Here is a 22,328-nt window from a genome sequence, read left to right as displayed (position 1 = left end):
CAGAATAAAAATAACTCAGGATATACATAATCATAATAAAAATATACATATATATATATATATATATAACATATAGAGTTATAAACAATTTTATAAATGAGTAATTGGACATATGAAAAAGGTGTGCACAGAAGAATAAAAGATAGGGAATAAAAAGTGACAAATAATAAGAGCCAAAAACAAACAAGACATCCAAAAACTAAAATAAGCATAATTAATATAAAATAGTCAGTATAATAAGAGGGAACTATGATCAGAAAAATAAATAGGAGTAAAATATACTTTCAAAAGACACCACGAATAGTGAAAAACAGAAAGAAATGACAATTGGAACAGAAAACCTACCCAGGTCAATAAGGGATATGCTGGCCATTTTATATTAATTATGCTTATTTTAGTTTTTGGATGTCTTGTTTGGTTTTGGCTCTTATTATTTATCACTTTTTATTCCCTATCTTTTATTCTTCTGTGCACACCTTTTTCATATGTCCAATTACTTTGTTGGTTCTTCCCTTTGTTTGCTCTGGCACTTTTATTGAGTCAATCAAAAAGTTTTAAAAATTGATCCACCTTTTGTCCTAAAGAAACTGGGACCTGACACGGTCCGTGTTTCAATTAGAACTTCTTCCTTAGAGGACTGGTGCCTGTAAAGGGTTAGCGCATGAGGGTAGTCACCATAGTGAAAGTTGTCTTCAAACAATGCTGTACACTTGTCAAGTCCTGGTTTCTTTAGGACAAAAAGTGGATTATTTTTTTAAACAACATTTTGATTGACTCAATAAAAGTGCCTGCATCAAGTATATCTGTTCTGCAGTTTGGTTTTTGCCTGCTCAACATTCACTGCAGATCTGTTGGCTTTTTCTTTCCTTGAATGTTCTAGATACATATCAAATTTAATGTTGTATATCGGGCCTCTACAGATTTTCACTGAATTAAGGAGCAGCATCAAAATTTAAGTGCTGGAGCAGAAACTTCTTACGTTACTTTTCTACCTAATGCCCAATATTGTCCACAATGAAGTTCCAGGAGTAGGGGGATATTCTCTTCTGAGATCAGCAGCAGCAGCTGCTTTAGAAACTGATTTATTAAGGCTCTTGTCTTGTTCTGTGTTTGTAGGCAACAAAAATTTAGTAAATCGGTTTCTTAAGTTGGAGGTTCTCAACATGCAGTAGGGTATACGAACCACTGGTATGGGGTATGTAGTGCCACATGGATCTCCCACCCTTCTTCCTCCTCAACCACCTTGTGAAGCCATTGTTGCTGCCGCCCCTGCAACTGTTTTGCCTCCTGCGCTGGGGAGCAGGCTGAGCTCCTCCAGTCCCTGCATCTCCTGAAGTTCTCTCTCTCTTGCTTCAATGGGTTAGCAGCAGCAATTCCTATATGTTGCCTGCTGCTAACCCAGAAGCCTCTCCTGTGATGCTTCCTGCCCTCTGTTAGAACTTCCTTTTTCTGCTTGGGCACCTTCCAGTTAGGCAGGCAGCTTGTAGGAATCATTGCCACTGACCTGTTGAAGCAAGCGAGAGCATGGGTTGGGGTGGGGTGGGGGGGAAGGAAGGAAGGAAGGAAAGATGATGCAAGGCGAGGGGGTGAGAGAGAGAGAAAAGGACTTCTAGTGCAAAAGGCATATGAGTCTGGAACCAGTGGGTTTATTCACCTCTAGTCATGAGTTGTATAGAATCTAATATAATCTAATCTTCCATTTGTGCATCGCACATACCTATACAGGCTCAAGGCATTCTCTACATTTTTTTCTCTCCTGGTTCCACCTCCTGCAAGGGCTGTGCTGTAGCTCCTCAATTTTTCCTTCTACACGTGGGTTGGAAGGTATCTTTCTGATCTATTCTGATTCTGGTTTATTATTTTGGGGTTTTTATCTGAATTTTAAGACTTCTCGGTGCTCTAGGATCAGAAGTCTGTAGCTGGGAGGGCAACCCTTTTATAGGGCACCTCCTGGTCAACCTACATTAATAATTTTGGTGGCTTGGGGTTCATTCCCCTGGTAAAAGGTGCGCTCATGGTTGTTACCGCAGCTTGATTGCAGGCTGTATGACCTTGTGCTGATCCTGAGGACTTTGGGCTAAATTCACTAACCTGCCTGATTGTGTCCAATCCGTGGCAGGCCGACTGATCCACAACGGGTCCTTATTCAAATGAGGGCGATCAGAGGAACGCTCCCCACTGACCATACGATTTGCTGGAGAGCGATTCTGACATATGTGCAGACCATCTTCTTTGCCTGTAGATGGTCTGCTCATGAGCTGACTCTCCGTGCCTGAGAGAGCTGGAAACTTTTTTTTTTACTTTGCGAGTCCGTGGTTTAAACCCACGGGCTCATACTGCAAGGGCGAGCAGGACGGCCGAGAGCAGGATAATTGGGGCAGAGAGCAAGGTGGCCGAGAGCAGGAGAGTTAGGGCAGAGAGCAGGGTGGCCGAGAGTTGGGGCAGAGAGCAGGACGGCCAAGAGCAGGAGAGTCGGGGCAGAGAGCGGGGCGGTTGACCAATGGTCCATCAAGCCCAATAGCCCGTTCTCACGGTTGCCAATCCAGGTCACTAGTACCTGGCAAAAACCCAAGGTGCAGCAATATTCCATGCTACCGATAACAGGGCAAGCAGTGGCTTCTCCCATGTGTTTCTCAATAACAGACTATGGACTTTTCCTCCATGAACTTGTCCAAATCTTTCTTAAAATCAGCTACTCTATCCACTCTTTCCACATCTTCTGGCAATGCGTTCCAGAGCTTAACTATTCTCTGAGTGAAAAAAAATTTCCTCCAATTGGTTTTAAAAATATTTCTTTGTAACTTCATCGATTGTCCCCCTAGTCTTTGTAATTTTTGACGGCGTGAAAAATTGATCCAGTTGTACCCGTTCTACTCCACTCAGGATTTTGTAGACTTCAATCATATCTCCCCTCAGCCGTCTCTTTTCCAAGCTGAAGAGCCCTAACCGTTTTAGTCTTTCCTCATACGAGAGGAGTTCCATCCCCTTTACCATCTTGATCGCTCTTCTTTGAACCTTTTCTAGTGCCACTATATCTTTCTTGAGATCAAGAGACCAGAATTGAATGCAATACTCCAGATGAGGTCGCACCATGGAGCGATACAGGGGCATTATAACATTCTTAGTCTTCTTAACTATCCCTTTTTTAATAATTCTATTTGCTTTTTTGGCCTCTGCCGCACATTGGGCTGAAGATTTCATCAATTTGTCTACGATAACACCCAGATCCTTTTCTTGAGTGTTAATCCCCAAGGTGGACCCTAGCATCCGATAACTGTGATTCAGGTTATTCTTCCCAATGTGCATTAGTTTTCATTTGTCCATATTAAATTTTATCTGCCATTTGGATGCAATTTTTCACAATCCATATGCATTTTAATAATTTTGAACAGTTTAGTGTCATCTGCAAATTTAATCACCTCACTCGTTTCAATTTCCAGATCATTTATAAATAAGTGAAATAGCACCTGTCCCAGTACAGACCCCTGCGGCACTCTACTGTTTACTCTCCTCCATTGAGAAAAATGACCATTTAACTCTACCTTCTGTTTTCTATCCAATAACCAATTTCTAATCCACAACTGAACTTTGCCACCTATCCCATGACACTTTAATTTTCTCAGGAGCCTCTCATGAGGAACTTTATCAAAAACTTTCTGAAAATGTAGATATACTATCTCGATATATTATATCAACCGGCTCACCTTTATCCACATGTTTATTCACACCTTCAAAGAAGTAAAGCAAATTTGTGAGGCAAGATCTCCCTCACCTGAACCCATCCTGACTCTATCTCATGTATGTCTATGTGTGACACACTTATTTTTTATAATCGTTTCTACCATTTTGTCCGGCACCAAAGTGAGGCTTACCGGTCTGTAATTTGCTGGATTTCCCCTGGAGTCCTTTTTAAAAATCGGCATAAAACTGGCCACCCTCCAATTGTACTACAAACAATTTTAGCGACAGGTCACTAATAGCAGGTCATCAATTTCATTTTTGAGTTTTTTTAATACCTTGGGATGTATACCATCCGGTCCTGACGATTTATCACTCTTTAACTTGTTAATTTGCTTTGTACATCTTCCAGTTTCACTGAGATTTCTTTCAGTTCCTCTGCATCATCACCCTTGAAAATCATTTCCAGTTCAGGTAGATCTTCTGTAAAGATCGAAACAAAGAATTTATTCAGTCTTTCCGCTATGGCCTTATCCTCCCTGAGCATCCCTTTCGCTCCTTGATCATCCAACGGTCTCAAAGATTCCCTTACAGGTTTTCTGCTTCTGATGTACATAAAAAAATTGCTATGAGTTTTTGCCTCTTTTGCAAGTTTCTCTTTATATTCTTTCTTAGCTGTCTTTATCAATGCTTTGCATCTAACTTGACAGTGCTTGTGTTTCTTCTTATTTATTTTATTCAGATCTTTTTTCCATTCTTTAAAGGATGTTTTTTGGCTCTAAAAGCCTCTTTCACTTCACCTTTTAACTACGCCGGCTCTCGTTTCCTCTTCTTTCCACCTTTGCTAATATGTGGAATGCATCTGTTCTGGGCTTCTTATGTTTCCTTATGTAATGAAATATGTGGAAAAGGTGTTGGCTTTTTGGGATGCTAGTTGGGAGAGAAAACTAGGTCCTATATGAGCATTTGTATCTTATGATCATTATAGAAAAATGTTAAAACTTATTTAAGCAATTTTTTGGGGAATAATGTGGATGTAATGTATGTTTCTATTGTTATTTTGTAATTCTCTGTAGTTCTCTTTATGCTAACCACATAGAATTGTGAGGTGTTTGCAATATAAAAATGGGAGTGTTTTGTTACGTTATCTGCTGGCTTCTGATTTCTAACAGATGTTTGTACAGCATAAAGTGTATTAGCAGGTAGTATAGGTTACTAAACAATCTTCTTTGATTTACGAGCATACTTCTGGAATGAATTATGCTCGCAAACCAAGGTTCCACTGTAAATAGTCATACCCCTCCAAGAGCACAACCAGTAGCAGTGTTCTTGAAGTCTCATGAAAGCCACAAGCAATACCTGTGATTTCTGAATAGGCCAAGTCGCCCCTTGTATATCAAGCTACTTTTTGGCCTAGAATCAGAGTCCAAACTGTTGCTCAGTATTTAGCTGTTGTGCCTGCACCATTCCACTCTTACAGAGTTAATCTGTTCCCCTACTTGAAAGCCTGGTTGACAAAGGCACTATCACCTCCAGCAATCCAATTGGCCACTGAACTACCAATGATTCTATTACTCCCTTATTCAGAGTCTAGCCATAGTTTTGCCATTCCACCCTCCTTCCCATCCTATTGAGGGTTGTCTTACTCATCATCAACATTGTTGGATCCTAATCACCGACTAATCACTCTATCAAATAATAGATGGACTTTGCTTGAATGTATTCCTCCTTCTTATTATTAATACTTCAAGTATCTCTTTAAACAACCATTCTGGTATATCATTTAATGTAGGAGAAGGGATACCTCCATTGCTTGCAGCTATTATGACGTTAGAAATAGTCTTGTCAGTATAGCTTAATGCATAATGCAAGCTATCATTGGTCCCTTTTATTATTTTTTTATATATTTCTCTTTTTGTAAATATCAGATGTTTTTAATTAATGTTTAATTTCATTAAGATTTGTTTGTAGTCAAATAAATTAATGCATTTTCCAATGTGGTAACCTTATCAGACATTATTAGAGAAAAACACGCTTTCAGTTTAACTCTTGTACTTAGCTTTGTTTTCCTGACCAATTTTATGGGCGGCTGATGCTATGATCTTCTTATTAGATTAGAACAGTGTTTTTCAACCTTTTTTGGGCAAAGGCACACTTGTTTCATGAAAAAAATCACGAGGCACACCACCATTAGAAAATGTTAAAAAATTTAACTCTGTGACTATATTTACTATATATAAAGTAATTCTCTTGAATAGGAATCAAATAATCACAAAGAAAGTATTTTATAATTACTTTATTATGAAATATTACCGTATTTTCTCGCATATAACGCGCGCGTTATACGTGGTTTTTACGTACCGCGCACACCCTTGCGCGTTATACGCGTGAGCGCGTTGTACAAAATTTTTTTTACATAGTTCCCCCCCCCCCACGTCTGATGCACCCCCACCCTGAAGGACCGCTCGCACCCCCACAGCCTCCCGACCCCCCCCCCCATCATGTAGAAGCTCCTACCGGTGTCCTGCTGCTTCCTCTTGGCGGTCCTGACACGATCGGGGCAAGAGGGAGCTCAAGCCCTCTTGCCCCAGCCAACCGCGGCACCCCCGACACGATCGGGGCAAGAGGGAGCTCAAGCCCTCTTGCCCCCCTGACTCCCCGACACGATCGGGGCAAAAGGGAGCCCAAGCCCTCTTTCCCCGCCGACTCCCCAACTCCCCGACAATATCGGGCCAGGAGGGAGCCCAAGTCCTCCTGGCCCTGGCGACCCCCCCCCCCCGCTAGTTGTTTGGGCCAGGAGGGAGCCCAAACCCTCCTGGCCATGGTGACCCCCTTACCCCCACCCCGCACTACATTACGGGCAGGAGGGATCCCAGGCCCTCCTGCCCTCGACGCAATCCCCCCAACGACCGCCCCCCCCCAAGAACTTCCGACCGCCCCCCCAGCCGACCCGCGACCCCCCCTGGCCGACCCCCATGACACCCCCACCCCCCTTCCCCGTACCTTTGTATAGTTGGCCAGACAGACGGGAGCCAAACCCGCCTGTCCGGCAGGCAGCCAACGACGGAATGAGGGCGGATTGGCCCATCCGTCCCAAAGCTCCACCTACTGGTGGGGCCTAAGGCGCCTGGACCAATCAGAATAGGCCCTGGAGCCTTAGGTCCCACCTGGGGGCGGGGCCTGAGGCACATGAGCTCAACCCGACCATGTGCCCAAGGCCCCGCCCCCAGGAGGGACCTAAGGCTCCCGGGCCTATTCTGATTGGCCCAGGCGCCTTAGGCCCCACCAGTAGGCGGAGCTTTGGGACGGATTATTAAACATTGGTATACATGTTTCTCCTTGCATATACTGGCAACCTGTCTATTGTGTTTTCTGCCCAAATCCTGTAATGAAAGATGGTAATCTAGGTTTTTAGAGTTCACAAATTGCTTCTTAGGGAAACACAATTTAACTGAGATTCTAAAACCAGATGACTACTGTGCTTTTTTTTAGAAATTGTGAATTATGAGTTTGATACCAAAGACATGGTGTGTTTGGCCTTCAGCAGCGTGGTTGGGGTCTGGTACCTCCTCAAAAAGGTAAGGACCTACTTCAGAGGTAGAGAAGAGAAACATAGTTAGAAGAGAACTCTATGTTGGCTGGGTTTTGGGGAAGTTTGAAAGAGCTGAGTCTCAGGACGGTGGGGTTCAAGGGAACATGATTGTGTGCAGGGAGATGTCCTGGGGGACTGTATTTCTAAGTAGACACATATCAGGACTGGGAATGGCTTGATTTCTGTGTAATGATTTTGAGATGTTTGCGTGGATTGGGGATTGACTCATGTATGAGTATATCAAATATATGTGTATCCATGAGGAAGGACTATTTCTGAGGGCTCTACTTTTGAGATGTTGCTTGACTCATGTGTATGGTGGTGGAGGGGGGTGTATCTTGGGCTTGTGTTTTGGTGTGAGATATTTTCAGAATTGTGTGATAATGACCAGTTGACTTTTTTATCGTTTGTACCAGATCAGGCTGCAGAAGTGAGTTATGTGTCCTGCCAGCAGATGGAATCAGAGAAAAACAACTCAGTGCTGACTTCATCCCCTTATAGGGGACTTGTGCTGCCTTCAGTTCTTCAGCAGATGATGCAGATTGGGTTGTGCTACACCAATTACAAATAGACCAGATAGGCCTCTCCCAGTAAAGCTTTAGGCTAGTGGTTCTCAACCCAGCCCTGGGAACACACCCAGCCAATCAGTTTTATAGGATACCCTCAATGGATATGTGTGAGATAAATCTGCATGCACTACTCCATTGTATGCAACAATCATTGTGAATATCCTAAAATCATGACTGGCTGGATGTGTCTTGAGGACCAAGTTGAAAACCCCTGCTTTAGGCCCAGAATCCTGGTACAACATAGAATCTGGGGAAAGGTGTGGGCAGCAGTCCTTTGGTACTGATTTTCCTCCCTTCTTGGGAACTGATTAGAGAACTAGGATTAGCTAAGACCTTTCCTGGAGTTGCTAAACCATATACTGCTGATCTTTCCCCCTCCTCTCCTTATGGGTGTTTGTGGCTGAAGTGTCCTCCTACTCTTGGGAGGAGGCCAGAGGTATGGTCCCTGAATGCCAGTCATTAAAAGCTTTTTGGTAAAGGAAGGGCAAAAAAGGTCTTCAGTACAGTGCCACTTTAGATTGGGACTTGATCAGAGGAATGAACCCTCAGACCATGGTTTGAGTATGTGGGTCATTTGGCAGGCATCTGTACTCTGGGAGTGGCGCTTTTGAAACAGTGGAGGAATTACAGCCTTACTTTTTTTCTTCAAGTTATTTTTGATCAGGGGAACAAATGAAGCCATTGGTGGAGCAAGTCAGGAGCTGTAGGGGGACTTTGGGTGCATGCTACTTGTCTGGAACAGTCTGGCATGAATGATAAGGAAGGAGAAATTTGGACTTAACCCACTAATTTGCTTTCCTTGAGTCCTGCCAAATTGGTCCATAGAAACCATGGTAATCCAGAGTTCTTGGTATGACAAATTCAGAAAGCTGGGAAGAGAAAGGAGAACAGCAACAGCCAAACAAAAAAAGGAGAATGTGTAGGAACAAATGGATTCTCAGTCTGTATTTTCTCACAATCTTTATTTGAAGTTCTCACAATGAAGAAGATGATTTATTTCAACTTTGGCTGTTGACACAGCCGTGTTTCGGCTGATCAGCCTTCTCCCAGAATTTTTGAATTTTATAGACCTCTAACCTAATGAGTGTAGAATACATATATAAAAAAATAACTGAACATCCATACGAGTAAAATGTTAAACAATGAAAATTAGATACCATCAATTACCAATTACTAAAATTAACTTATAAATCATTAAAATATAAATAATGAATAATAAAATTGATATATGAAACATAAATATGTAAAACATTGATGTAATCAACATAATTGATAAGAGCATATCTGAAATAACATAAGCAGTGCCTCTACTGGGTCAGACCAGAGGTCCATCACACCCAGCAGTCCGCTTACGCGGCGGCCCATCAGGTCCAGGACCTGTATAGTAACCCTCTATCTATACTCTTCTATCCCCTTTTCCTTCAGAAAATTGTCCAATCCCTTCTTGAACTCCAATACCGTACCCTGTATATCATGCCCTCTGGAAGCGCATTCCAGGCGTTCACCACCCATTGGGTGAAGAAGTACTTCCTGGCATTGGTTCTGAATCTGTCCCCTTTTAATTTTTCCGAATGCCCTCTCGTTCCTGTAGTTTTTAGAAAGTTTGAAGAATCTGTCCCTCTCCACTTTCTCTATGCCCTTCATGAGCTTGTAAGTCTCTATCATATCCCCTCTAAGTCTCTGCTTCTCCAGGGAAAAAAGCCCCAGTTTCTCCAATCTTTCAGCGTATGAAAGGTTTCCCATACCTTTTATCAAACGTGTCGCTCTCTTCTGAACCCTCTCAAGTATCGCCATATCCATCATTAGGTACGGCGACCAATATTGGACACAGTACTCCAGATGCGGGTTCACCATCGCCCGATACAACGGCATGATAACTTTTCGTTCTGGTTGTAATACCCTTCTTGATTATACCTAGCATTCTATTCACTTTCTTAGCGGCCGCTGCGCACTGTGCCGATGGCTTCATTGTCTTGTCTACTATTACCCCCAAGTCCCTTTCTTGGGTACTCTCACTCATTGACATCCTCCCATCGTGTAGCTGTACCTCGGGTTTCTGTTTCCTACATGCAAGACTTTACATTTCTCTACATTAAACTTCATCTGCCATCTCGTTGCCCACTCCCCTAGTTTGTTCAAGCCCCTTGGTAAATCTTTGCAGTCTTCTTTAGTCCTAGCCCCATTAAATAGTTTGGTGTCATCTGCGAATTTTATTACTTTGCACTTCATCCCTGTTTCTAGATCATTTATAAATACATTGAATAGCAGCGGTCCAGGCATCGACCCCTGCAGAACACCACTCATGACCCTCTTCCAGTCCGAGTAGTGGCCCTTTACTCCTACCCTCTGCTTCCTACCTGCCAACCAATTCCTGATCCATCTGTGTATGTCCCCTTCCACCCATGGTTCTTCAGTTTCCGAAGTAGGCGTTCATGAGGTACATTGTCAAGGGCTTTTTGGACGTCTAAGTATATGATGTCTATGGGGTCCCCTTTGTCCATCCGTTTGTTAATTCCTTCGAAGAAGTGCAATAAGTTCGTCAGGCACAATCTTCCCTTGCAGAAACCATGTTGGCTTGTTATCATAAGTTTATTCCTTTCTAGATGCTCCTCGATGCTATCTTTTATCAGCGCTTCCGCCATTTTCCCCGGAACTGAGGTCAGACTTACCAGTCTGTAGTTCCCCGGGTCACCTCTGGATCCTTTTTTAAAGATGGGCGTAACATTGGCTATCTTCCAATTGTCCAGGATCACACCTCTTTTCAGGGATAGATTACAGACTTGTTGTAGTAGTTCTGCTATTTCCTCCTTCAGTTCTTTCAGTACCCTAGGGTGGATTCTGTCCGGGCCCGGTGATTTGTCAGATTTTAATTTTTCTATCCGCCTGTGTATGTCTTCAAGGCTTACTTCCATGGATGTTAATTTTTCTGCTTGGTCTCCTTTGAAGATTTGTTCAGGTATGTTGGATGCAGTGTTCCCTCTAAGCGGGCGGGTGTTGTGAGCAAACTTTTTTCACTGTGAGCTAAAAATATCGGGCGCCAGCAAGTTATGAGCCAAATAAATATGTTGCTTTCTACCACAGAACTTCCTTACGTTTGTATGGAATCTATCCCCTTTCAACTTTAGAGAGTGCCCTCTCGTTCTCCCTGCCTTAGCTACTAAGTCTATTCCCTTCAGTACCTTGAATGTTTCTATCATGTCCCCTCTCAATCTCCTCTGCTCAAGGGAGAAGAGGCCCAGTTTCTCTAATCTTTCGCTGTACGGCAACTCCTCCAGCCCCTTAACCATTTTAGTTGCTCTTCTCTGGATCCTTTCGAGTAGTACCGTGTCCTTCTTAAAGTACCAGTGCTGGACGCAGTACTCCAGGTGAGGGCGTACCATGGCCCGGTACAGCAGCATGATAACCTTCTCTGTCTCTTCAGTCCAGCATCTGCCCCTTCCATTCACTGTCTGTCTTTCCCTGCCATCTCTCCTCCTGCCCCCCCCCCACCCCCCAATTTGGTCTAGCATCCATCATCTTCCTTCTGTTCCCCTCATGGTCTGGCATCTCTATCCTTCCCTCCCCCCTGTGGTTTTTAGCATATCTCTCTTCTCATTTCCTCCACTCAGATCTGATCATTCTCTGCTCTCTCTTCCCTTTTCTTCTCTGGTCTTCCTTCTCTATTTTCTGCCTCCATCTAAATTAAATTCTTTCTTACTATTTAGTCCCGTTTCCCTCTTTTCACTGTGTCTACACACAGCTTGTCACCCCTTTCCCTCACCCCTCCATTATCTTACTATTTTCTTCCCCCTTTATTTATCTCCTCCTTCCATCCAGTATGTGTTCTTTCCCCACTTCCATTCAGCATCTGCTCTCCCTTCTCAACTGACATCCATCTGCCTTCTGCTCTCTCTCCCTTCTTCTCACTTCCATCATCTGTCCCCTTCTCTCTCTCTCTCATCTCCTCCATTCCATCATCTGCCCCTTCTCTCTCTCTCTCTCTCTCCCCCCCCCCCCAACTTCCATCATCTGCCCCCCTTCCCCTCACCTTTGTGGGTCACTTTCTTTCCCCTGAGGGTGGCTCATGTCACAGGGGAAGCTTTGGCCGAGCAGAACCGCTTGATTGACAGTGGAACTTACTTGATTGATGTCGATGCTGGGGCCCGTTGCCGTTTGAAGGAAAAAAAAAAAAGGTGGAAAAAAGGAACCTGTAAAGGCGAGAGGAAGGGAAACCTCCAGGACAGCTGCTTTTTGCCCTCCTTCAGCGGCCCAAGAGTTCAGACCAGCAGCGGCAGCTGTGTATGCTTTTAACTTCGGCACAGAGCTGCCCCTAATCAATAGTTTAGCGCGGTTTCATGAGGCAGCCTCGGGGCCTTTGATAGCCGGCCCGCTTCGATGATGCGATGTGGGCCGGCCTAGCAAAGGCCCCGAGGCTGCCTTATGAAACCGCGCTAAACTATTGATTAGGGGCAGCTCTGTGCCGAAGTTAAAAGCATACACAGCTGCCGCTGCTGGTCTGGAGGTGCGGAGACAAGGCAGGAGGCAAACGCGGTGGAAGGCAGGAGTCCCGGCGAAGGCAGGAGTCCCGGCACAGCGACTGCAACAGGAAGTTGCAAGTCAGCTGACGCCGGCCTTTCGTTGCGGCGGGGACCGAATCCTTCGTGGACCGGCAAGATTTTGTTTGCGGACCGGCGGTTGAAGAACTGTGCTCTACACTGTGTGCGCTGCGACGAGAAACTTGTGCGCTGCGAGGTAATATTTTGTGCGCGTGCGCACGTCAACGCAGCTTAGCGGGAACACTGGTTGGATGTGTCCTCTTTTGTAAATACTGACGAAAAGAGCGTGTTTAGTCTTTCCGCCATTTCTTTCTCCTCCTTCACCACTCTCTTCCTATCTCCGTCATCCAGCGGTCCCACCTCCTCCCTAGCTGGCTGCTTCCCTTTAACATATCTGAAGAATGGTTTGAGATTTCGTGCTTCCCTGGCTAGCCTCTCTTCATATTCTCTTTTTGCTTTTCTAACCACGAAGTTACATTCTTTTTGATACTTCCTGTGTTCTTTCCAGTTCTCGGTTTTGCCCTTTTTCCATTTCTTGAATAAATTCTTCTTATCACCTATCGCTTTCTTCACTTCTTTAGTTATCCACGCTGGGTCTTTTGTTCGGCTCTTTTTGTACCCTTTTCTGAATCTGGGGATATACAGATTTTCCACCTCGCTCACCGTGTCCTTGAATAAAGACTAGGTTTGCTCTACAGACTGCCATTTCTTTGAGCTGTTTCTAAGTTTCCTCCTTACCATTACCCTCATCGCTTCGTAGTTTCCTTTCTTGAAGTTAAAAGTTGTTGCTGTAGTTATCTTTCTCTTCGGTATTCCAACTTCAGCTTTGAACTTGATTATATTGTAATCGCTGTTTCCCAACAGTCCCACTACTTCCACTTCCTTTGCAGGTCCTCTTAGCCTATTAAGGATTAGATCCAGAGTGGCGTTCCCTCTCGTTGGTTTTCTGACAAGCTGATCCATGAAGCAGTCCTGTATAGCCTCCAGGAATCTGGTCTCCCTAGCGCATTTTGAATTTCCAAGACTCCAGTCTATCCCGGGATAGTTGAACTCTCCCATAATAATCGTGTTACCGCTTTTGCATTCTCGTTTGATTTCGGCTTCCATTTCTTCATCGGTAGCTTCGGTTTGCCCAGGTGGACGATAGTACAGGCCCATCTTTATCTCGGACCCTTTCCTTCCCGGTATTTTAACCCATAGCGATTCCAATTTGTTGGTCATCGCTGCTGTGTCCACTCTGGTCGAGTGTATGCTTTCTTTTATGTGTAGAGCTATTCCTCCTCCTTTCTGACCTGACCTGTCCTCGAGATAGAGTTTGTACCCCGGCAGTGCTATGTCCCATTTGTTTTCTTCATTCCACCATGTTTTGGAGACCCCAGTGATGTCTAGGTTCTCAGTTTTGGCCATGACTTCTAATTCCCACATTTTGTTTCTTAGGCTCCTTGCATTAGTATATATGCAATTTAAGTCCTGGTATTTTTTGGTCTTCGTTTCCTTTCCCTGTGCTTTGATCTTTATTTTCTTCTCCTGTGCTATAATCCTCTTATCCTCCTCTTCTGGATCAGTGAACTCCTGTGTTTTGCCTGTTGTTTCTTCCCAGCATTTTTCCCACTTAGTATCTTCACGGGATACCTTCTTCCGAATTGTCGACACTTGGATGACTGTCGGTTTTCCCCTTCTTCTTAGTTTAAAGCCTGTTCTATTCCTCTCCTGACGTTTGCTAGAAGTCTTGTTCCCGCCGTGCTCAGGTGCAGTCCATCTCTCCTGAAGAGCTTGCTCTTACCCCAAAACGTTGTCCAGTTCCTCACGAAGTGGAACCCCCTCTTCCTCACACCATCTCATCCATGCATTTATTGATTGTAGTTCCATCTGCCTCTTCACATCTGCCCTCGGTACTGGTAGAATCTCTGAAAATGCTATCTTCTGAGTCCTCATCTTCAACTTCCTTCCCAGAATCTTTAACTGTTCTATCAGTGCAGTTCTACTGTAGTCCCTCCTGCTGACTTCATTTGTCCCGTTGTAGATCATTACTGTAGTCTCTTCCGTCTCTGCTCCTTCTAGAATCTTTCCAATTTTGTCCACGATGTCCTTTGTTCTCACTCCTGGGAGGCAGGTCACCAGTCGATTCTCTCTCCCACCTGCTATGTGGCTGTCTACATGCCTAAGGATTGAGTCTCCCACTAGGATCGCAGACTTTCTCTTCTTCAGTTTTCTCTCCGGTCGCAGGTCTATGTCCTCGGAGTGCTTCGCTCTTTCTTCTTCTTCTATGTCCTCGGTGTGCTTAGCTGATTCTTCTTCTAGGCACCGACTAGACCATTCCTCCCCTTTCTGCAGAATTCCTCTGTGGGTTTCTTCCTTGGAGTCATCTTCCACTCGTTCTCCCTTCCATGTTGGTGTGTCTTCATCTTTCCTCTGATGTTTATGTTCTTCCACCCTCCTCCTGTTGACCTCCTCAATGAATTCCTCGAGTTCTCTGACTTCTTCCTCAATGTGTCTCCCTCTCATGAAGTCCTCCGCTTTCCTGAGTGGGTCTTCTGTGATGTAAAGTCCTTCCAATTCATGTATCCTGTCCTTCAGTTGCCTAACTTCCCTCTTCAAGCTTTTCAACTCCTGACACCGACCGCATGCATATGACTGCCTCCCTGAGGGGAGGTAGTCATACATATGACAGTCTGTGCAGAACACTGGAAAGCTCATCTTTTGGATTCCCTCTGCTTCCATTGCTGTTTGCCTTTTTGGAGTGCTCTTTTATTTCACTGGTTCCTTTTTGCTTGTATGAGTGTGTGTTCTCTTTTGTGCCTGCTGCTTGCTACTTCCCTATTCCCTAGTTATATGTTTTTCCCTGTATCCACTCCTAATGTGCTGCATTTGTCTAGTGTTGTGGTGTTCTGTGTTGGTTGGTGTTACTAAACTTAGGATGGTAGTTTGAATGTGTCCTGGTGTTGTTACTTATGTATGTGCCCTCTGTGTCTTGTTTTTGCTTTTATATACTTGATTGGCTAATTAGCTGTGTTATTTGTTGGCTTCCTTATTTTGATTGCCATTCCTTGGTGTTTTTGGGTGCCTTTGCCGCTCCCCTTCTCTGTTGGCTCCTCCCATTTTTGGGGGAGTTCAGGCGGTGGGGGTGGGCGGAGCTTACTCTCGCCGCTGCCCCTAGCTTCCTGCTTCTGTCTGTCTGCTCTCTTCGCTCCCCGTTTGTTGTTTTTTGCTTTTTCTGTGCTTTTCTATCCCCTTACTTCTCTCCTCCTTCTTCCTGCTCCTCTCTGCGCTCCCTGCCGATGCTGGGCACCGCGTGTGCCGTTGGCTCCTCCCCTTTTATGGGGGAATTCGGGCGGTGACTGTCGACGCGGTGGGGTGGGCGGAGCTTACTCTCACCGCTGCCCCTAGCTTCCTGCTCCTCCCTTGCCTGCTCTCTCTGCTCCCAGTTTGTTGTTTTTTGGTTTTTCTGTGCTTTTCTATCCCCTTACTTCTCTCCTCCTTCCTGCTCCTCTCTGCGCTCACTGCTGATGCATGTACATTAAATGAAATATATTAAATGAGCAGAAAGAAATGAAAAGATGAATTTTTATAGTATACAGGAAACCATATATATAAAAGAACACAAATAAATGAATGAATAAATAAAATATTTGATATTAGAGACTAATTATATCTTAGGGCTCCTTTTACTAAGCTGCGATAGTGTTTTTAGTGCGCAATAAACCCCCGCTAAGCGGCTAGAACTAATGCCAGCTCAATTCAGCGCATGCTAAAACCGATATCGCAGGTTAGTAAAAGGAGCCCTTAATGATAGAACACATGTGATTTAATAAATACTAATATACAATGAGAATTGAAACTTACCTCGCCACTAAATCATGTTTCTTTTGCTTTATTGAAATAAGCTCTGCACCTAATTTTGCCTTTGAAGAAGAAAGTCTGCTGTTTTGACCGGAGGCTTGTATGGCTCAGCCCGATCATGCAAATTTAAAAGTTTTTGCCTACTAACCTAGTGGCTTAGGAGCTCCCACGATGGCTGAGTGGAACTCTGCTGTAGCAGAGATAGAAACACACCCACACGACAACCACACCTCGCAGTCATCTCCTAGAGCTGCAGGAAATTAGCGGTGACCTAAAATCAGCGAAGGAAGAATTAGCTACTTTGGCAGCTGACTTACATGGTAAAATTGCAGCCCTTGGCCATAGAGTGAATGAGACAGAGGAGCGCGTAGAAGACCAGCAAGATCATTTGTTTGATTTGAAGGTGTGAGCAAAAAAGATGGCTACCCAACAAACTTTTGTGCTAGAGACCTCGAAAATCAGAGCAGACGCGCCAATCTTTGGATCAGGGGTGTTACCGAGGTGACTGAATATAATAATTGTGAACAACTGGTGCAGAAGATTGCTAGCATGATGCTGCCTGGAGATAGCTCCTCGGTTACCCCTGAATCAATCTGCATAGAGTGGGACCATAGAGCGCCCTTGGCTCCCTGTGTCAACAAACCCAGGGACTTTGTGGCATGTTTCCAAGATTTTAAACTCAAGGTCCACAAGAGTGAAAGATACAATAACCTGGAATACTTATGACATTGAGCTATATCAAAACTTCACGTCTGTCACCTTGCATAAGAACATAAGAATTGCCGCTGTCGGGTCAGACCAGAGGTCCATCGTGCCCAGCAGTCCGCTCCCATGGCGGCCCTTAGGTCAAACACCAGTGCCCTAACTAAGTCTAGCCTTACCTGCGTACATTACAGTTCATCAGGAACTTATCTAACTTTGTCTTGAATCCCTGGAGGGTGTTTTCCCCTATAACAGGGTTCCAGTTTTCCACCACTCTCTGGGTGAAGAACTTCCTTACGTTTATACAGAATCTATCCCCTTTTAACTTTAGAGAGTGTCCTTTCGTTCTCCCTACCTTGGAGAGGATGAACAACCTGTCTTTATCTACTAAGTCTATTCCCTTCAGTATCTTGAATGTTTCGATCATTGTCCCCTCTGTCTCCTCTTTTCAAGGGAGAAGAGGCCCAGTTTCTCTAATCTCTCGCTATACGGCAACTCCTCCAGCTCCTTAGCTATTTTAGTCGCTCTTCTCTGGAACTTTTCGGGTAGTACGGTGTCCTTCATGTACGGCGACCAGTGCTGGACGTAATATTCCATGTGAGGGCGTACCATATCCCGGTACAGCGGCATGATAACCTTCTCCAATCTGTTCGTGATCCCCTTCTCAATCATTCCCAGCATCCTTTTTGCCCTTTTCGCCGCCACCGCACATTGCACGGATGGCTTTGTCGACCAGCACTCCCAAGTCTTTTTCCTGGGGGGTCTCTCCAAGTACGCCCTGGACATCCTGTATTCGTGTATAAGATTTTTTGTTACCGACATGCATCGCCCTACACTTACCCACGTTGAACCTCATTTGCCATGTGGCCCATTTCTCAAGCGTTTGTATGTCACTTTGCAGATCTTCGCAATCCTCCTGCATCTTCACTAATCTGAATAACTTTGTATCGTCTGCAAATTTAATCACCTCACTCGTACCAATTTCCAGATCGTTTATAAATATGTTGAAGAGCACGGGTCCAATTACTGAACCCTGTGACACTCCACTCCAGTCTGAGTATTGTCCGTTTACCCCCACTCTGTTTCCTATCTGCCAGCCAGTTTTTAATCCACGTGAGTATTTCACCCTTGATTCCATGGTTTGCAATTTTTCGAAGTAGTCGTTCATGCGGAACCTTGTCAAACGCCTTCTGAAAATCCAGATATACAATGTCGACCGGGCCGCTTTTATCTATCTGCCTGTTTACTCCCTCAAAAAAGTGCAGCAAGTTCGTCGAGCAAGATCTTCCTTTGCTGAAGCTGTGCTGGCTGGTCCTCATCAGATCGTGTCTGTCAAGGTGCTCAATGATGCGGTCCTTTATCAGCGCCTCTACCATCTTGCACCTCAGTGACCGTGTCCATAAAAAGGGACAGTGCTTGTTCTAACGTCTTTACAGTGCTTATCATCTTCTTAATCTTCTTCCCCACCATTAGTCTCATCCTTTCGTAATTTCCTTTTTGGAAGTTCAGCGCCGTGCCCATTGTTCTGGATCGATGTTTTGCTCCTATGTGCAGGGCGAAGCGGATCATATTGTGATCACTGGTTCCCAGCATCCCCTCTACTTCTTCACCTTGTGCTGGTCCTCATAGTCCATTTAGAATTAAGTCCAGAATTGCGTTTCCTCTCGTATTCTCTTTGACAAGTTGTTCCAGGAAGCAATCACCTGCAGCATCCAGGAACTTGGTCTCCCTACTGCTGCCAGAGGTGCCTAGGTTCTAGTCTATCCCCGGATAATTTAAGTCACTCATGATAACTGCGTTGCCTCCCTTGCAGTTGCATTTAATCTGGTCCGTCATTTCTCCATGAATTTCTTCGGACTGCCCTGGGGGTCAGTAGTAGATGCCAATCTTCGTTTCCGTTCCATTTGTTCTCTCGGAATTTGACCCATAGAGACTCTAACTTATTCTTTGTGTTCTCTCCGGTAGACTCAGTTACCTCTTTGACATATAGGGCAATGCCCCCACCTTTTTGAGCCACTGTCTCTGCGGTATAGCTTGTATTCCGGTAGTAGAGAATGACATGGGGAAAAATTTGTCCCCGTCCCCGCAACCACAGTCCCTGTCACCACTCCGTCCCCACGACCACTGTCCCCACGACCACTGTCCCCACCCCGTCCCCATCCCCACAGCATCCATACAAACCTCAGTACTGCAATATTTAGCTTATTCCTTCCTTATAAATCAAAGTTCTGGCTGCTGAACTAGAGAAAGAGATGTTCAGCTAGCAGGGCTTTTTTTATAAATTTTTATAAAGACAACTATTATACTACTTTATCCTAAAGCAGGGGTAGGCAATTCTGGTCCTCAAGAGCCGGAGTGAGGTCAGGTTTTCAAGATCTCCACCATGAATATGTATGAGATGGTTTTGCATGCACTGCCTCCTTGAGATGCAAATCTATCTCATGCATATTTATTGTGGATATCCTGAAAACCTGACCTGGCTCCGGCTCTTGAGGACTGGAATTGCCTACCCCTATCCTAAAGCAAAAAAAAATAAACATTTTTTTTTTCTATCTTTGTTGTCTGGTTTCTGCTTCCCTCATCTTCTCATTCATTTCCTTCAATCTACTGTCTGTCTGCTCTCTGCATTTTCCATTTGCTCTGTTACTGTGACTCTCCCTTCACCCCCCCCCCCCCCCTAATTGGTCTGGCACTCATCTTCTTCCCTCCGCTCCCCCATAGTCTGGCATCTCTGTCTTCTTCCCTCCAGTGTCTTCTCCCCACTGTCTGTTCCCCATTTCTATTCAGTGTCTTCTCCCCACTCTGTCTTCCCCATGTCCTTTCAGCGTCTTGTTCCTCTCCATCCCCTTTCAGCGTCAGTTCCTTTCCTCCACCCTTCTCTCTTGCCACCTCACCGCCCTTCGGCACCCCTCGTGCAGCCCCCTTCCTCCTTCCTTCTTCCTTCCTACCCGAATCTATCTATCTATCTCCCTTCCCTTTACCTTCGCAGTGCGTTTTAAGTAACTTCTTCAAATCCGTCGGAGCCTGCAAACAATAGTGTGCATGTGTGGGTGAAAGCTTCTCCTCTGACTTAACCGGAAGTTGCGTCAGAGGAGAAGCTTCCACCCACACATACACGCTACTGCTTGCAGGCTCCGACGGCTTTGTGAAGTTACTCAAAACGCGCCATGAAGGTAAGCAGAAGAGAGAGAGATAGATAGATTCGGGTAGGTAGGAAAGATGGAGGGGGTCGCGCGCAATCGGTGACCTCGCACGTTTCTTCCCTTAACTGCGGGGACAAGGCCATTCACTGCTCCATGGGGTGGTGGATGGCTTGTCCCCGTACCTGCAGTGAGTACTTTTTCCCCCCTCACTGTTTCAGCGGGATACCTGTGGCTACCTGCAACTAGCTACGGGTAACAGCCACCATGTCATTCTCTACCTGGTAGCACAGTGTCCCATTCGTTTTCCTCGTTCCACCATGTTTCTGTGATGCCGATGATGTCAAGGTTATCTTTTTGTGCCATAGCTTCTTATTCTTTAGGCTTCTTTTGTTCGTGTACATACACTTCAGTTTGCAGCCTGTTACTCTCTTGCACTTCTTTCCCTCTTGTGTCCCTTTTGATCTGTCAGGATTTCTGTCTTGCTTATGATCCGGTGAGTCTTCCCCGCTTTCTGCACGGTATCCTTTGGGTATACCGGTTCCCAAACCATTGACTCTCTGTCGACTGTCGGCTTTCCCCTTCTTAGTTTAAAAACTTCTCAATTTCTCTTTTGATGTTGCTTGCAAGTAGCCTCGTTCCGTCTCCGCTGAGGTAGAGTCCATCCTTCCTGAATAAGAACATAAGAAGTTGCCTCCACTGGGTCAGACCAGAGGTCCATCCTGCCCAGCGGTCCGCTCCCGCGGTGGCCCATCAGGTCCGCGACCTGTGAAGTGGTTTCTGACCACTTCTATAACCTACCTCAAGTTCTATCTGTACCCCTCTATCCCCTTATCCTCCAGGAACCTATCCAAACCTTCCTTGAACCCCTGTACAGAGTTCTGGCTTATCACCTCCTCAGGAAGCTTGTTCCATGTGTCCACCACCCTCTGGGTAAAAAAAAACTTCCTAGCATTTGTTCTAAACCTGTCCCCTTTCAATTTCTCCAAGTGACCCCTAGTGCTTGTGGCTCCCCACAGTTTGAAGAATCTGTCCTTATTCACTTTCTCTATGCCCTTTAGGATTTTGAAGGTTTCTATCATGTCCCCTCTAAGTCTCCTCTTCTCCAGGGAGAACAGCCCCAGCGTTTTTAACCTGTCAGCTTATGAGAAATTTTCCATACCTTTTATCAGTTTAGTCGCCCTCCTCTGCTCTTCCCCCAGAACGTCGTCCAGTTGCGCACAAAATGGAATCCTTCTTCCTCACATCCACACGTTGACCGCTTGCAGCTCCGTCTGCCTCTTCTTGTCGGCCCTGGGTACCGGCTGGATCTCCGAAAACGCTACCCTCTGCATTCTGGTCTTCAGCTTCCTTCCTAGCATCCGGAACTGGTCTTTCAGTACTTCCCTGTTGTAGTACCTGTTGCTCACATTGTTTGTCCCCCACATGGATCACATGGATCCATGATCACATGGATCTTCCTCTTCCACGCTGTCGCTGATCCAGTTACCGGATGTTTAAACATTTGCTCTATGAGATGGACTTTCTCCAGGTGATATATCTGCCTGGATGAGAGGTAACAATTAGCAGAACTGGTCCATCCATCTTGTTCTCTCCTTAAGGTAGGATTTTAGGAGATTTTGGCATAGTGTTGGTTAATCTTCCTGGCTAGTCCCACCAACAAGCTAACAAATACCTCTTTGAAACTAAATGGATTAGATTACCCAATTAACCCCACAATCAAAATCCTTGAAGTCATCCTGGACCGATGTCTGACTTTTGAATTCCACACCAATGCTCAGATTAAAAAATGTTTTTTAACCCTCTGGAAACTCCGCACCATCAAACATTATTTTGACTTCCTCTCCTTCCGACTCCTGGTCCAATCACTTATCCTAAGCATCCTAGACTACTGCAATATCATCTACCTAGGATCCTTTAAAAAAATCATCAAACGCCTAAGAATTGTTCAGAATGCAACCATTCGCCTCATTTACAACCTCAAAAAATCAGACCATGTAAGCCCCTACTACAAAAAACTTCACTGGCTGCCGATGGAGGCAAGGATCATCTACAAATTTGCTTGCCTCTGCTTCAAAACCTTAACAGGCTCGTCTCCAATCTACCTGTCGGATCACTTTGTTCATCTTGCCCCTCCCGCACACATAATTCCCACTTATTCGCCTTCCCGTCCCTAAAGGGCTGTATCTACAAGAGATTCCTTGACAGATCTCTGGCATTCCAGATAGGCAAATGGAATAAATGTTTAACCACTCTCATTTTTAACTCACCC

General features: G+C 45.0%; 1 protein-coding gene across 2 annotated transcripts in view; it reads left to right on the top strand.

Annotated features, from left to right (window-relative positions):
- Positions 1-22,328, top strand: part of HM13 (histocompatibility minor 13) — a 129,318-nt gene that overhangs the window by 50,417 nt on the left and 56,573 nt on the right. For both annotated transcript variants that reach the window (XM_033963250.1, XM_033963249.1), the window contains exon 5: positions 7,171-7,256. In XM_033963250.1, the coding sequence (XP_033819141.1) occupies positions 7,171-7,256 (86 nt within the window). The remainder of the gene's footprint in view (positions 1-7,170; positions 7,257-22,328) is intronic.

This window comes from Geotrypetes seraphini, chromosome 11 (assembly GCF_902459505.1).
Source record: "Geotrypetes seraphini chromosome 11, aGeoSer1.1, whole genome shotgun sequence".
Classification (NCBI taxonomy): domain Eukaryota; kingdom Metazoa; phylum Chordata; class Amphibia; order Gymnophiona; family Dermophiidae; genus Geotrypetes; species Geotrypetes seraphini.
Note: the sequence above shows the minus strand (reverse complement) of the source record. Positions and strands in the feature narration are given on the sequence as shown.